Raw genomic sequence first — 16,909 nt, 5'->3', positions numbered from 1 at the left:
GCAGTATGGATTATACCTCAATATAAAGAAAACAAAAATCCTCACAACTGGACCAATGAGCAGCATCACAATAAATGGAGAGAAGATTGAGGTTGTCAAAAAATTCATGTTGCTTGGTTCTACAATTGAGGCCAATGGAAGCAGCAATCAGGACATTAGATGACGTGTAGCACTGGGAAGGTGAACCCCGAAGGAACTGTTTCAAGTCCTGAGGAACAAGGATGTCTCCTTGAGGACTAAGGTGCACCTGACACAAGCCATGAATTTCCAATTGCCTTGTATACATGTAAGAGGTGGGCAGTGAAATAAGGAAGACCGAAGAAGAGTTGATGCTTTTGAGTTGTGGTGTTGGCGAAGAATGCTGAAGGTACCATGCACTGCTAAAAGAACTAACAGATCTGTCCTGGAGGAAGTGCACCCGAAATGCTCCTTGCAAGCGAGAATGGCCAGACTTCGTCTCACCTGTTTTTGGTCATGTTATCAGAAGGGACCATTCCTTGGAGAGGATGTCATCCTTGGTAGGGTGGAGGGTTGTCGAAAGAGGGGAAGGCCTTCAACAAGATGGATTGACACAGTGGCTGTGATGATGGGCTCAAGTATAGCAGGGATCGTGGAACTGGCGTGGGATTGGGCAGTGTCTTGTTCTGCTGTGCATTGGGTCACTGAGTTGGAAACGATTCGATGGCACTTAACAACAGCAATAACTCCTACTTAAGAAACAATAGAGAATAACGGTTAGGATCTTGGACTCCAAAGGCACACTGCTTGCATTCTAAGCTCTGTTATTTATTAGTTAGCTATGGTCTTTTGGGCAGGTTACTTAATCTATATGTGCTTTCTTAGCTATAATGTAGGGATAATTGTAGTACCTACCAGATAGAGTTGGGAAGATCAAATGAATTAATGTTGTGCAGAGTAAATGAATTTACAGGTAAAAAGCACTCCATAATTTTCTCCCCAAGTTTAGAACAGTCCATTCTGTCTTGGAACTCTCTTGACTTCCTTACCATTTAGAAGTTCTGTAACTACACAGTAATTTCCCTCTTTTTGGTTTGCCAATTGATGTCTGTGGTTCCCTGTTTACAATCTTGTAAGCTTATTTTATTTTGGATATGTCCATAGCTGTGGTTTCTGGGTTATGTCATCTTGTGTATTAATGGTTGGTTGTTATTTGCTATTTTTTGGTTCTCTGTTCAAAGGACTCCCTTTAGTATCTCTTGTAAAGGTGGTCTTGTTTTAACAAATTCCCTTAGTTTCTGCTTATCTGGAAATCTCCTAATTTCACCATCATATTTGAGGGACAGTTTTGCAGGGTATATAAGTCTTGCTGAAAATTGTTCTCTTTCATGATTTTATATATACCATCCCTTTGCCTTCTTGCTTGATTGGTTTCTGCTGAGAAATCAGAGCTTATTCTTACTGATTGTCTTTTGTAAGTAACTTTTCATTTTTCCTGTGGTACTTTCAGAATTTTTTTCTTTGGCTTTGGTTTTGATGAGTTTGATGATTTTCCTTTGGAGTCTATCCTGTTTGGTGATTTTCTTTTGGGGTCTGTCCTGTTTGGGGTTCGTTGGACTTCCTGAATGGATATATATCGTTGGCCCATTGATGGAAAAGGAAGTGGTGGCCCTTGCTCAGTAAGTGAAGCTGCACATGGTATGGGTGTAGTTGTGTCTATAGGGACTGTTGCTGTCTTCCACTTAGTTAGACAAAAATGACAATTGAATAACCATCAAAAAATTAAAAGCAAATGGACAAAAAGCACACCATGTAATTATACAGGAACAGTAACGAAAAAAAGCCAAAAGAAGAAAAAACAACAACAAGAATCCCTACAATATCTGGGGAGAGGGTAATAAGTTAAAAAAGGTAGAGAATGATAATAATGGAGAAAACAATGGGAAAAATGCAAAAAGAGAATGAAGGAATGGGGTTAACCATGAGAAGGAAAAAAAAAATGCAACTAGGAACGGGGAAAAGAAAAAAAGCTGAAAACTACACCATGGGAGGGGAAGAATAAAGAATAATAGTAAAAAGGACAAAAGTATTAATAGTAGTTTTAAAATAAACTAAAAAACAGAATAAAGGAAAAAAAAAAACTGAGGCATGGCAGGGCATCCAGGCTCCCTTCGAGCACGCAGAGTTGGATGGGATTTCTGCTGGCCCAGAAGGTGGGTGGGAGTGAGGGATCGCTGCACCTCCACTCACCAAGAGGATGTGGGGTATAAGAGTAATAAGGGGAATGTCTCACTTTTCCAGTCATCTGAGTCCAGAATGTCCTTGGGGTTCCCGGCAAGTGGAGCCTGTTCTTAAGTCCCTGGCATCTGGGAGAATGCTGTCACTTTAATTATCCAAAATGGTCAAGCCACTTGTAAACATTCAAAATGGCTTTGCCCTCCAGCCAGACTAAAGTCCACAGCTCAGCCTGCCTTTCTCTTCGTTGTTTCCCCTTTTTTCCCCAGCTACCAGAGCAGTCTTCCATGCAGTCCCTGGCTACCAGGGCCAATTTTAAGGTTAATTCTTAGGTCCTACCACCACTTGGCAATATCCAAGCTGTCTGTGTCATCAGGATCGCTGTCAGACCACAGCTCCATATGTCTCCTATTTTGGTGTTTTCATGCAAATTCTTCTGCTAGTTGGAGTTTAGTCTGCTTCTATATCCTTCCCTTCAAGGCTCAGGGGTCCAGGATTATCTTCTGTATCTGTGTTATTTGGTTCCCCTTTTCTTTGTTGAAGAGGGTCTGTGCAGTCTTTCTGCCTATTCCACCATCTTACTGGAACCTAGGTGAAGCATTTTAAACAGTAGCTGGCACACAACAGATGTTGTAAAATCCCCAAAAAACCAAACCCATTGCCATCAAGTTTATTCTGACTTTTAGCAACTATATAGGACAGAGTGGAACTGCCTCATAGGGTTTCTAAAGCTGTAAATCTTTACAGAAGCAGACTTTGCCTTATCTTTCCTGCATGGAGTGGCTTGTGGGTTCGAACTGCCCACCTTTTGGTTAGCAGCTGAATGTCTTAACCACAGCACCACCATAGCTCCTAGATGCTGTAAAGGTTTTAGATATTATTATTTATTGGAAATAATCTGTTGTTATTTCTCAGTGAGGTCCTTCCTGACCGGCCTGCCTACATGTAGATCTCTTGACTAGCTCATTATTTTGCCTCAGTCATGTTGTTATGTGCCGTGGAGTCAGACCCAAGTCATAACGACCCCTCCTTGTGTTTCGAGGCAGTATCACTACAGAAGTAGATTGCCCAACCTTCCTTCTGAGGAGTGGCTGGTGGGTTTGAACCTCCAGCTTTCTGGTTAGCAGTGCCTTATAGTACATCCCATATTGATAGAATATATCTTCTTTATTAGACTGTAAGCCCTTACATAGTGCAGTCATCTTTTTCTTTTCATGGTTGATGAATGCTTTCAAGTCAGTGAATGAATATTTACGTGAACAACGTAAAGACATAAGTATTTCCAGAACTTAAGCATTATGCTGTGAGCATGGTAAATGCCACATACATGTATGTATGTATATGTATGTATGTATGTATACATATATATGTAACAACATTTGCCATTTCAACAATCTGAACATGTACAGTTCAGTGACTGTAAATATGTTCATCATGCTGTTCATCTGTCACCATTAACCGTTCCTGAATTTTCCCATCATCTTTAGTAGATGCTCCAAACCAAAAGAAACCAAACTCACTGCCATTGGGTTGATTCTAACTCATAGCAACCCCTATTGGGTTCCAAGGCTGTAAGCCTTTATGGAAGGAGATGGCCCCATCTTCCTTCGGTGGAGTGGCTAGTGGGTTTGAGCTGCTGACTTGCTGGTTATCAGCCAAGTGCCTTATCCACTGTACCACCAGTGCTTCTTAACAGAAGCTCAGTGTCCCCTAAATTTTGTGCCTTCCTTTTCCCCTCCTTCTTGCCTTTTCTGGTAACCGCTAATAAACTTTGATCTCTTTGTGCTTGCCTGATTTAGATATTTCATGGGAGTGAAATCATACAGTATTTGTCCTTTTGTGATTGACTTATTAATATGTCTGTTTTAATGATATATCTATAGTGTAAATAGATGATTTGATTATATATAGTGTTATTTTTTCCATTGAGGTACAATATACATAAAATAAAATGCAGAGATTTAAAATCTATGTTTTGATTAATTTTGTCTCATGTGTACACCCATTTAACCACAACCTCAAAAAAAAAACAAAGAAAATTTTGTTTACCCCAGAAAGTTCCCTTCCATACCTTTCTAGTCCATTCTCCTTATCTTCTACCCCTGCCCAAACACTGTTTTGATTACTATCATCATGTTATTGTTGTTATGTGCTGTCGAGTTGGACCTGACTTGTAGTGACCCTTCTTTGGGTTTCTTAGGCAATCACTACAGAAGTAGATTGCCCAACCTTCTTTCCAAGGAGTGACTCGTGGGTTTAAATTGCCAGCCTTCTGGTTAGCTGTCAAGTGCCTTTGGTACTATGCTACCAGAACTCCTTAGATTGTTTTTACCTGTGGTGGAACTGCATATATTTAGAATTATTACTCTTTTATGTCTGGGTTCTTTCACTCAAACATGTGTTTGAGTTCATATATGTTATTGCATGATCAATAGTTCATTCCTTTTTAATTTCTGAGTAGTAGTCATTGTAAGAATATAGTTTTTTTAATCTCCTGCTAATGGATATCTGAGTTCATTTTTGTGTGTGTGTGTTATGAATAAAGCTTCAGGGAACATTTCTGTACAAGTGTTTTTGGAGATTTCTGTTGAATGAATACCTATGCCGGATCATAGGTGCCAAACAATTTTAAAAAATTACTGTACCTTTTTATACTTTTTTTAATGCATTTTATTGAAATATAATTTATGTACAGTGAAATACACAAAACTAAAGTAACAGGGGTCAATGCTTTTTTTTTTTTTTTTTTTTTTCAGTGTTCTGTCTCCTCCCCTCCCACACCTGGCAACCAACAAAGAAAGTTTCCCTCCATATATAAACCTTTTCTTGACCCTCCACAACAACGAACTAATACTATATTTGTCCTTCTGTGATTGACTTATTTCATTCAGCTTGATGTCCTCCAAGTTCATCCATGTTATACAGTGTTTTGCAGACTCTACATTGTTCTTTAGTGCTGCATAACATTCCATTGTATGTATGTACCTTAGTTTGGTCATCCACTCTTCCACTGATGGGCACGTAGGTTGTTTCTATCTTTTTGCTATTGGAAATAGTGCTGTGGTGAACAAGGGTGTACGTATATCTGTTCCTGTCCTGGCTCTCATCTATCTAGGTTATATATCTAGTAGTGGGATTGCTGGGTCAAATGGTATCTCCATTTCTAGCTTTCTAAGGAGTCACCATATTGCTTTCCTCAGTGGTTTATCACTTCACGGTCCCAATCTCTCCACATCCCCACCAGCATTTGTTATTTTCTTTCTCATTGAACCTTGCCCATCACTGCTGGGGTGAGATGGTATATCATTGTTGTTTTGATTTGCATCTGTCTGATGGCCAGTGATCGTGATTAGCAGTCCATGTATTTGTATTCATGTATTTGTATTAGTATTCATGTATTTGATGGCCACCTGAATATATCCTCCTTGGTGAAGTGTCTATTCATGTCTTCTGCCCATTGTTCAATTAAATTGTTAATTCCTTTGCTGTTGAGGCATTGGAGTTTTCTATAAATCTTAGAGATAAGTCCTTGCCAGATACGTAATTATCAATAAGTATGAATTTGTTGCTGTTATTTTTGTTATGTGCTTTTTTGTGGTGTTGATTTCTTTGTTCCATACAATTTTCTGTGCTGAGCTCATTTTTTTAATGATTTGTGTTATCACTTCCTTCATTGCTATTGTTTTAGTATTTGCTAAATATTTGTGCTGGTCCTCTTATTTTGATGTGAGCGTTTATCATTTTCCTTTGCGGTTACCCTGCGATTTATAGTTTTCTTTGCAAGTTTAGGACAGTCCATTCTATCTTGTAGTTGTCTTGATTTCCCTACCATTTAGAAGTTCTGTAACTATACAGTGTTTTCCCTCTTTATGGTTTGTAGTTGTCCTCATTTGTTGGTTAGTATCTCTGGTTCCCTGTTTACAATCTTGTAGGCTTATTTACTTTGGATACTTCCGTAGCTGGGTTGGTTTCTGGGTTATGTCAACATGTGTGTTAATGGTCAGTTGTTGTTGACTGTTGTTGCTTCTCTGTCCAAAGGAGTCCCTTTAGCATCTCTTGTAAGGTTGGTCTGATTTTAACATATACCCTTAATTTCTGCTTATCTGGAAATGTCCTAATTTCACCATAATATTTGAGGGACAATTTTGCACAGATACTCTCCTATGTTTTCTTTTAGAAGCTTTATAATTTTAGCTTTTACAGATAGTAAATTCTTATTTTGAATTAACAGAATATTTTGCAACTGTTTGATAAGAAAATAAAGTTCCTAACTTTTTTATTATTAAGATAGAATTAATATATTATAAAATTAACCCTTTTAAAGTGTATAAATCAGTGAGTTTTCATATATTCACAAAGTTATGCAATCATCACCACCACCTTATTGCAAAACATTTTCATTGCCCCAAAAGGATGTTCTGTACTCATTCATAGTTACTCCCCATTTACCCTTTTACCTCTCCCACCTTCCATTCCCTGTCAAACGCTGATCTACTAATCTATTTTATGTCACTGTGGATTTATCTGTTCAGGACATTTAATATAAATGGAACTATACAATATGTGGCCTTTTGTATAACTACCTACTTTTGGCATAATGTTTTCAGGGTTCATCTATATTGTTGCAGTATGAGTACTGCATTTCTTTTTATGACTGAAGAATATTCCATTTTATGTATATACTACGTTTTGTTTATCCATTCTTTAATTTTTAAAGAATTTTTTTTTCATAATGTGAAATGTGGCATTTCAATTAATTATTTATGAAATATTTATTGTTTGTAGTATTACTTTTACTTGGAGGATGTTATTATTAGGTGCTGTTGAGTTGGTTCTGACTCATAACGACCCTGTTTACAACAAAATGGAACATTGCCCTGTCTTGTGCCATCCTTACAGTCGTTGCTATGTTTTTAGCCCATTGTTGCAGTCATTTTTTCAGTCTGTTTCCTTGAGGGTCTTCCTCCTTTTTGCTGAGCTCCTCTTTTAGCAAACATGATTTCCTCCTCTTGATAACAAGTCCAAAGTGGTGGTGGTGGTGTTAGGTGCCATGGAGTTGGCTCTGACTCTTAGATAGACTGCTTGGTCCTGTGCCATCCTCACAATCCTTGCCATGCTTGAGCCTATCTTTGCAGCCACTGTGTCAATCCATCTTGAGGGTCTTCCCCTGTTTTACTGACCCTTTACTTTACCAGGCATGATACTCTTCTCCCTTCTGACAGCATGATCAAAGTAGGTGAGAGAAAGTCTGGCCATTCTTACTTCTAAGAGCATTTAGGCTGCACTTTTTCCAGTACAGATTTGTATATTCTTCTGGCAGTCCATGGTATTTTCAGTATTCTTTGCCAACACTACAATTCAAAGGCGTCACCTCTTCTTCAGTCTTCCTTATTCATTGTCCAATTTTAAAACATGCATACAAGGTGATTGAAAATACCATGGCTTGAGTTAGACATACCTTAGTTGTCCAAATGACATTTTTGCTTCTTAACACATTGAAAAGGTCTTTTGCAGCAGATTTACCAAGTGCAATGCAGAATCTAATTTCTTGACTTCTACTTCCATGGGTTTTGATTGCGAATCCAAGTAAAATGAAATCCCTGACAACTTCAGCCTTTTCTCCATTTATTATGATGTTGCTTATTGGTCCAATTGTGAGGAATTTTGTTTTCTTTATGTTGATATATAATTTATACTGAAGACTGTAGTCTTTGATCTTCATCAGTAACTGTTTCAAGTCAAGTCATCCTTACTTTTGGCAAGCAATGTTTTGTTATCTGCATATCGTAGGTTGTTAATGAATATTCCTCCAATCTGATTCTGTGTTCTTCATATTGTCCAGCTTTTCTGATTATTTGCTCAGCGTACAGATTGAATAAGTATGGTGAAAAGTTTAGATAGGAGAAAATTAAAATATATTTTCTGTCAAGAATTTGGAATAGAGATACTTTTATGTTGCCACTGATGGGTAGTTTTATATGTAGAATAATGGTTGAGGTTCTCTTAAGGAAATGAAGGAGCCCTGTCTAGAGCTGTGCCTGAATAGATTGTGAGAAATTGACACTTAATTCTGATGTAACTGATGACAAAGAGCTCAGTAATCTTATTTCTTAACAACTGTTCTGTTGGTTATATGTGTGTAATTCACCATAGATTAGTATCTTCCCCAGTACAGTTCAGTGTTTTCTCTCTTCCTCCTCCATTAATCTTTTTAATCGTGAAATACATGTAGAAAAATATATAAAACAAAACAAAGTATTTGTTTATATGTACTGTAAAGTGAATATCCATGTAAGCACTACCCAGCTAATAAAAGTAGAACATAGCGTCCCAAACCAGAAAAACCAACCTCACTGCCGTCACGTCGATTCCGACTCATAAAAACCCCTTCATGTTTCTGAGGTGGTAAATCTGTATGAAAGTAGATTGTCCCATCTTCCTTTTGCAGAAATGGCTGGCGTGTTTGAACAACTAAGCTTCTAGTTAGTAGTCAAATGCCTTAGGTACTGCACCACCAAAATTCCTTCATGGTGTTCTAGTCCACCCTAATATGTCACTTCCTGATCACGCTCCCATCTACACTATGCTGCCTGAGGTAACCAGGCTTTTGAGGCCATCACTTCCTTTGTTTTCATTATAGTAAAATGTATGTAACAAAAATTGCCATTTTAATAATTTTTAAGTGTACAGTTTAGAGACTGAGACATTAGTTCCATTCACCATGTTGTATAACCATCACTATTTTCTATTTCCAAAACTTTTTCTATAACTGTTACTGCTGTCTACTTCTAAAAGCTTTTCTTAACTACACATTTTCTCTCTCCCCTGTCTGTGGTAATCATTGAAATGTTTATCTCTATGCATTGACCTATTCTAGGTATTTCATGTAAGTGGGGTCATACCATATTTATCCTTTGTGTCTGTTTTACTTCACTCAGCATAATGTTTTTAGGGTTCATCCATATGGTAGCATGTCTTAAAACTGCATTTCTCTTGATGGCTAAATAATTTTCCAGTGTATACATACAACACATTTTGTTTATCCACTCATCTGTTGATAGATACTTGAGTTTTTTCTCCCTTTTGACTATTATAAAGAATTCTTCAACGAACACTGGTGTACTGTTTGAATCCCTGCTTTCAAGTCTTTTTGGTATATACTAGTATAGAATTGCTTTGGTATATACTAGTATAGAATTGCTTTTGGTATAAACTAGTATAGAATTGCTTGATCATATGATAGTTTTTTGAGTAATTTTTTGAGGCACTGCTAAGCTCTTTTCCATAATGACTGTACCATTTTTCATTCCACCAGCTGTGGTTGAAGCTTTCAGTTTCTCTGTATTCTTGCTGGTACTTGTTATTTTCTGATAATACCCATCCTATTGGATGTGAAGTAGAATCTCTTTGTAGTTTTGATTTACATTTCCTTGATGACTAACAGCTTTGAGCATCTTTTCATGTGCATATTGGCCATTTGGAGCTGTGGTGGCTAGTGCCTAAGGCATTTGACTACTAACCAGAAGTCTGGTGGGTCAAAACCACCAGCAGCTCCAGGGAAGGAAGATTAAGCAATCTACTTCTGTAAAGATTTACCACCTTGGAAACCCAGAGGGGGTCTCTGTGAGTCAGAATTGACTCAATGGCAGTGGGTTTGGTTTTGGCTAACCTAAAGGTTGGCAGTTTGAACCCACCCACCATTGCCATAGAAGCAAGGCTTGGTGATAGGCTTCTGTAAAGATTACAGCCAAGAAACCCCTGGGAAGCAGTCTACTCTATAGCACATGAGTTGTTGCCAGTAGTTGGAATTGACTTGCCAGCTACAAGTTTGGTTTTGGTTTCATTTTTTTTATTGGCCATTTATATGCTTTTGGGGATATATCTGTTCAAGTACTTTTCCCATTTTGTAAATTGGCTTATTTTATTTATTTATTGTTGCATTCTTCCTTAGTTTTAAAGAGTAAGTGTGTGTCCTTAGACAAAAGTTGGCCTCTGTTAAACTTTTACATAAGTGGAAAAATACAGTAGTTATTTGTGTGTGTGTGTTCTTTTGCTCACAGTCTGCCAGAGCTTTTGCATATAATTGTCCTTATTCATTGTCTTTGTTGTATAGTATTTCTTAGCATGAATGTAGCCTAATATAGTTACCCATCCTACTGTTCGTGACCATTTGAATTGTATTTTTTTTGCTATTTAATGAACAATACTGCTATGAACATTCTTACATAGTGGCAAACGTTTCTAGAGCAGAATTGCTGAGTCAACTTCAATTTACCAGATTTTTTTTTCTGTTGGGTATATATATTTAAATAAAATAAAAGTAAATACCTTTTTCCTAAAGAGATACACTGACATATATGTGAGAGTTCTCACCAACACCTGGTTTTTCATCACTTTCTTCACTTTTTACTGTTTTATAAGTACATAGCTGCTGTTACTTAAATTGAAAAGTTTTCACATTGAAGAAACAGTAACAAAGCTGTTTTAAAATATCTGTTAACCTTACTGTGTCATGTGATGGTCCATGTCATTAAATGAATGTATGTTTTCAATGTGCTTATGTATGTTTATATTAAGTTTGCTGTTTTTAATCAGAGCTTTGAACAGGTTCTTCCTGGTTCAGTCATGGATGACAAAGCTAAACCAGAATGGACCCAAATTTTTTAAATGTGGGTATATCAATAACTGGAACAGGAAAAATTACAGATCAATGCCCTGCTAGAAACTTAATCTACTTCCTAGAAAGTAAGAGCAAAGTATATGTAGCACAGCAGCCAGATCTCTTGACTAGCAGAGTTGGAAACAGTGCTGTCCCTCTCAAAGATGACACCTGACCATACTGCTTTGAATGTGTGTCTCGCTCCACAGGTCTGGCAATAATCAGTCTCCTGCATGTGGCTCCCGAGAGGGTTCATTACGCCTCTTCCTGATCTCCTATTCCGGAGTTTTGACCCCTAATCTTTCCCATTCTAGTCATTGTTCTTATATTTCCACATTTTACAAATTTGATTCTGTTCCAGTTTTGTTGCATCAGCCATGACTAAGTTGCTTCTAACGTGTTTGAAGCCCTGCTTTTATAGTTGATATAAGATAGTTATATTTTGTATATGCTAAGTGATACCTGCCACAACTTTTTATTTTACTTTGCATAAAAGTTGATTATTTTATGTAAACATCTGTATAATTTTTATTAACAATACAACTCTGTATTATATAGGTTTTATTTCTAAGAATTTATGTGGAATATTTATGACAGTAATTATAACGGATTTTTGTTTTTCTTTCAAGTTGGCCTTTGCCAGAGTTTGATCCAAGCCAAATTCGACTGATTGTATATCAAGACTGTGAAAGGCGAGGGAGAAATGTCTTGTTTGACTCCAGTGCTAAGAGAAAAACTGAGGACATAACAGTATCGGTGAGCTTCATTATTGGTTTGGTTGAAATTTTATGTGGAATATTTTAATAATTCAGAATGAATTAGTAAAATTTCAATTATAGTACTTTTATTTGGAAATACAGAACATCTTTGCCATGTTGCTTTAAAATTCACAGCCCTAAGAGTTTTAAAAGAAATGAACACTTCTATTTTTTGTCTTCATTCTAGCACCAGAGAACATTTTATTTTGATGTTTATTTCTTTATCTGATTGTTTTCTGAGCTATGACTAGAGCTATGAGGATCCTTATAGAGAATCTTGTCCATGCCTCTCATATTACAGTTGTAGAAGGTTAGCTCCAGAGACCTGGCATTAGGTGTCTAAAAGTGCAATGAAATTTAAATCTCTAGCTCTTAGTTAATCATTATTCCTCCCTTACTCTACAGTGAGTGTGTGTGGTACGATGGATCATTTTTACATGGCCTTTATTGACATGGTTTGTGGCCCACCAGAGGGATTGGCTAGCATGTTAATAATGCAGATAAGTTGTATGGCACCCTTCTGGATGGAGGACCTTGCACATAAGGTGTATAGAACCATAATGAGCAGGTTGATTACTTTTGCCATCATGCTAGTTGTTAGGTGCCATCAAGTCATTTCCGACTCATAGCAACCCCATGCACAGCAGAATGAAACACTGCCTGATCTGTGCCAGCTCCATGATCCCTGCTAAACCAGAGCCCATCATCGCAGCCACCGTGTCAATCCATCTCGTTGAAGGCCTTCCCCTCGTTCGTTGACCCTCTACCCTACAAAGCATGACATCCTTCTCCAGGGAATGGTCCCTTCTGGCAACGTGACCAAAGTAGGGGAGATGAAGTCTGGATATTCTTGCTTCCAAGGAGCATTTCGGGTGCACTTCCTCCAGGACAGATCTGTTAGTTCTTTTAGCGGTCCATGGTACTTTCAGCATTCTTCGCCAGCACCACAACTCAAAAGCATCAACTCTTCTTCGGTCTTCCTTATTCATTGTCCAGCTCTTACATGCATACGAGGTCCTCAAGGAGACATCCTTGCTCCTCAACACTTGAAAGAGTTCCTTCACAGCCGACCCGTCCAGTACTGCACGTCATCTAAAGTCCTAACTGCTTCTTCCATTGGCCTCGATTATAGAACCAACGTGAATTCCTTGACAACCTCAATCTTTTCTCCATTTATCGTGATGCTGCTAATTGGTCCAGGTGTGAGGATTTTTGTCTTCTTTATATTGAGATGTAATCCATACTGTAGACTGTGTTCCTCAGTCTTCATCAGTAAGTGCCTCAAGTCATCCTCACTTTCAGCAAGTAAAGTTGTATCATATGTGTATCTCTCAGATTGTTAATGATTCTTCCTCCAATCCTGATGCCACGTTTCTCTTCATATAGTCCAGCTTCTCAGATTATTTGCTCAGCATATAGATTGAATAAGTGTGGAGAAGGGATACAACCCGACGCACTCCCTTCTTGATTTTAAACCATGTTGTGTCCTCTTGTTCCATTTGAATGACAGCCTCCTTGGTCAAGATAGAGGTTTGTCATGAGTACAATCAAGTGTTTGGGGAATATCACTCTTTATGCATTCCATTTCATTTTTGACAATTTCCAATTTTCCTAGATCCATAGTTCATACATTCCCTGTTCCGATGATTAATGGATGTTTGCAGCTGTTTCTCCTCAATTTGAGTGGTGCCACATCAGCAAATGGAAGTCTAGAAAGCTTTACCTTATCCATATGAGTAAGGCTGGATTTACTCTTATGATGCAGCTCTTTCCCAGTCCTATTTTGAGAACCTTCTAATCTCACTGGACTATTCATAAAGTTGTGCGGTAATGTATCAGACAGTGTTTCTTTACTATTCATAAGGTTTTCCCTGGTCAAGTCTTTGAGAAATGGATGCCTCTTCCTTCTTCCTAGTCTGTCTCAGTCTGTAAACTGGGCTGATACCTGTGCACCATGTGCATCCCACTGGGTTTGAAACACCAGTGGCTCAGCCTCAAAATTCACACCAACACGTCACCACAGTAGGACAAACCGACAGACAAGTTTGTCTCCCTTTTAGAAACCTCTCATACCACCCGTACCTGGGTCCCTGCAACTGACTCCCCCATCATGCTAGGTGGGCTTAAAATGGACCATCCCAGAGGAAGAAAGGAGGGATCTCACTACCACCAAGAAGAAAGAGCTGGGCGCAAAGCATGTCCTTTGGACCCAGAGTCCCTGCACTGAAAACCTCCTGGACCCAGGAATCAGAGAGATGTAAAACCACAGACAATGTTGTGGGTTTTCTGATCCATAGAGTGTGAGAGAGCTGAGTGCCTTCAGGCAGGCGGCTTCCTGGTGGAGTGAGATGCCTCTAGGCATTTGTTGGTGGAGCTAGGCTTACCAACCCAGAGAGCAAGAGAGATGAGTGCCTTCATGGCAAGGCTTACTGGTTGAGTGAAGTCCTCTTGGCACTTATTGGTGGAGCTGAAGAGCTTTATAACACTTACCTGGACAGGGCAGAAGCCAGGCCAATGGCCAGAGAAAAGCCTGCCTGCAGGCACAATTGAACTTTCTTGACCAAGCTGTATCCTGAATCATTCCTGATCCTGAATTGTAATTTGTTTCTTCCATAATAAACCTATAACTTTGAGTATAGTCTGAGTTCTGCATGGACATTGCAGTGAATTATTGAGCCCAGCAGAGAACTAATAACTGTGGAAGGGATGGCTGACGTCAGAATTGGTAAAAAGGTTGGAGTGTGGAGGTATATTTGACCTCTGCCTCAAAGGAGTCAGCTTTGGGCTGATGGATAGTGGTAATTCTCCTCTGCCCCACTGATGTTAGAGGACCTTTAAAGCCACTGTATCATTTTTACAGACCAAGAACATCTATTCTACTAAATTTTTGGTAAAGGGGCAGGGAGGTGACATCTTCTTATCTCCTCTAACTTCACAAAGAGGAAGACAAAATCACCATCAGCAGCCCAAGGCCTGTTCCTTGGAGGCCAGATGTGACGCCACCCTCTGGGCCTCTTAACAACCTTGACACCAACCGTCTTCTCATGGCACCCACCACCTCTCTACTGGGTTTGGTAATTCTTTGCAGTGGCCACATAGAACTTACAGATTATGGGGTTTATTAGGGAAGCAACAGGCTACAATTCAAATTCAGGAACACGCTGAGAATATAGTTCTTTGGTGAGGCCAGTCTCCCCTCTGGTATGCCCTAAGACATGCCTGACAGGCCCTTGGCCTCTCAGCCTGGCCTCTGTCTCTGTGGGCCAGGTCTGCCACTCTGTCCTATGCTTCTTGATTCCACTGCCGCCATCTCTCAGCTGGGTGTCTGTCTCTCTCAGCCACGCATCTCTCTCTCAGCAGGTCATCTCTCTATCAGCAGTGCGTCTCCCTCTCTCAGCAGCATGTGCTCTCTCAGCAGTGTATCTCTCTCAGTCGTCAGTTAGAAAGATTCCTTGTGCCTGTAGGAGGGCTCATTTGAGCCTGGCAGAGTGGCAAAACCAACCAATCCCAACATCAGAGTTCTACACACCTGAAAGAGAGCAAACTTTCCCAGAAGATTACTTTGTGCTCCTCCAGGTGGATGACTTTAGCTAACAGCTACTCAGTTACTCACAGGACAATGGGAGTTACAAAGACTATGGCTAGAAAAGGCATACCATTGAATTTTCTACATCACACTTTAAAAGCCCTGTTTTGAAATATTCTGCAACCAGCTTAGCAATAATACATGGACATTCACTTGATCAGAGAGGAAAACCTAGCCCTCATCTGTGATTGTGATTGTCTTTGTTACTGCTGCTACCATTACACATTCAGGCATCAAGACTCAGTCTCCTGGACCTGTAATCTGGAAATGGAAGACTGGAGTTGTGTTTCTCCCCTCTCCAGACACACTCTTAATTGAAATTTTCACTGACTTTTTTTTTTTTTTTTTTAATTTCATTGTGATTTTGGTGAAAGTTTACAAGAGCAAATTCATCTTCGAAAGCAGTTTCCTGTTCCTTGTTTTTATTTTTGCGTTTTTCCCATTTTTTCTTCATTATTCTCGTTCTCTGCCTTTTTTTTTCTTATTGCCCTATCCCCAGATATCGCAGGTTTTCTTGTTTTTTTTTCGCTGACCTTCTTGTTTGTCTGGAGGGTGCAGCCATTTTGATTGTTTACATGTGGCAGCCATTTTGGATATTTTAAAGTGACCAAGTGTGCAGCCATTTTGAATGTTTACAGGCGGTGTCCATTTTGGATATTTAAAGTGACCTAGGGCACAGCCAGTTTGAATGTTTACAAGCAGTAGCCATTTTGGATATTTAAAGTGACCGAGGGCACAGCCAGTTTGGATGTTTATAAGTGATGGCCATTTTGGATATTTAAAATGACTGAGGGCGCAGCCATTTTGAAAGTTTACAAGCAGCGGCCATTTTGGATATTTAAATTGACCAAGGACGCAGCCATTTTGAATGTTTACAAGTGGTGGCCATTTTGGATATTTAAAGTGATTGAGGGCACAGCCATTTTTAATGTTTACAAGTGGCAAATATTTTGGATTTTAAAGTGATAGCATTTTCATTCGGATTCCAGGGACCTAAGAACAGGAAGTGAGGCGGGAGGCAGGGAGAGGACAGAAAAGGCAAAGGGGACCGGAATAGATCGAGGAGTCAGCCGCAGGGGCCCAGGTGAAGACAGGCAACCCAGGCCACGCCCCACAAGGAGCAAGGCGGAAAGGCAGGGAGAGGACAGAAAAGGCAAAGGGGATAGGAACAGATCAAGGAGTCAACTGCAGGGAGCCAGGTGAAGACAGGCAACCCAGGCCACCCACCACAGGCAGCGAGGCGGGAAGCAGGGAGAGGACAGAAAAGGCAAAGGGAACTGGAACAGATCGAGGAGTTAGCTGCAGGGATCCAGGTAAGGGTGGTTGGAGCGGTTTCCAACAGCTAAGGGAGACAAACTTGTCTGTTGGTTTGACCTGCTGTGGTGATGTGTTGCTGTGAGTCTTCAGGCTTTGCCACTGGTGTTTCAAATCCAGTGGGGTGCACTTGTTGCACAGGTATTAGCCCGGCTTGTAGACTGAGACAGACTAGGAAGAAGAAAGAGGCCATCCACTTCTCAAAGAATTGGCCCGGGAAAACCTTATGAATAACAGAGAAACACTGTCTGATACATTACTGGACAAACTTATGAATAGTCCAAAAACATTGTCCAATAGAGAGGAAGAAGATGAGTCACTTAGCTTAGAAAGCTCTCAAAGTAGGACTGGGCAAGAGCTGCATTATCAGAGTAAAATCAGCCTTACTCATATGGATAA

General features: G+C 39.5%; 1 protein-coding gene across 1 annotated transcript in view; it reads left to right on the top strand.

Annotated features, from left to right (window-relative positions):
• RAPGEF6 (Rap guanine nucleotide exchange factor 6) overlaps positions 1–16,909 on the top strand; it is a 682,053-nt gene that overhangs the window by 127,901 nt on the left and 537,243 nt on the right. The window contains exon 2 of the mRNA XM_042781366.1: positions 11,482–11,608. Coding sequence (XP_042637300.1) covers positions 11,482–11,608 — 127 coding nt within the window. The remainder of the gene's footprint in view (positions 1–11,481; positions 11,609–16,909) is intronic.

Source organism: Orycteropus afer, unplaced genomic scaffold (assembly GCF_000298275.1).
Source record: "Orycteropus afer afer isolate SDZICR_OR568_19922 unplaced genomic scaffold, OryAfe1.0 scaffold00112, whole genome shotgun sequence".
Classification (NCBI taxonomy): Eukaryota; Metazoa; Chordata; class Mammalia; order Tubulidentata; family Orycteropodidae; genus Orycteropus; species Orycteropus afer.
This window is presented reverse-complemented; position numbering and strand designations above follow the sequence as displayed.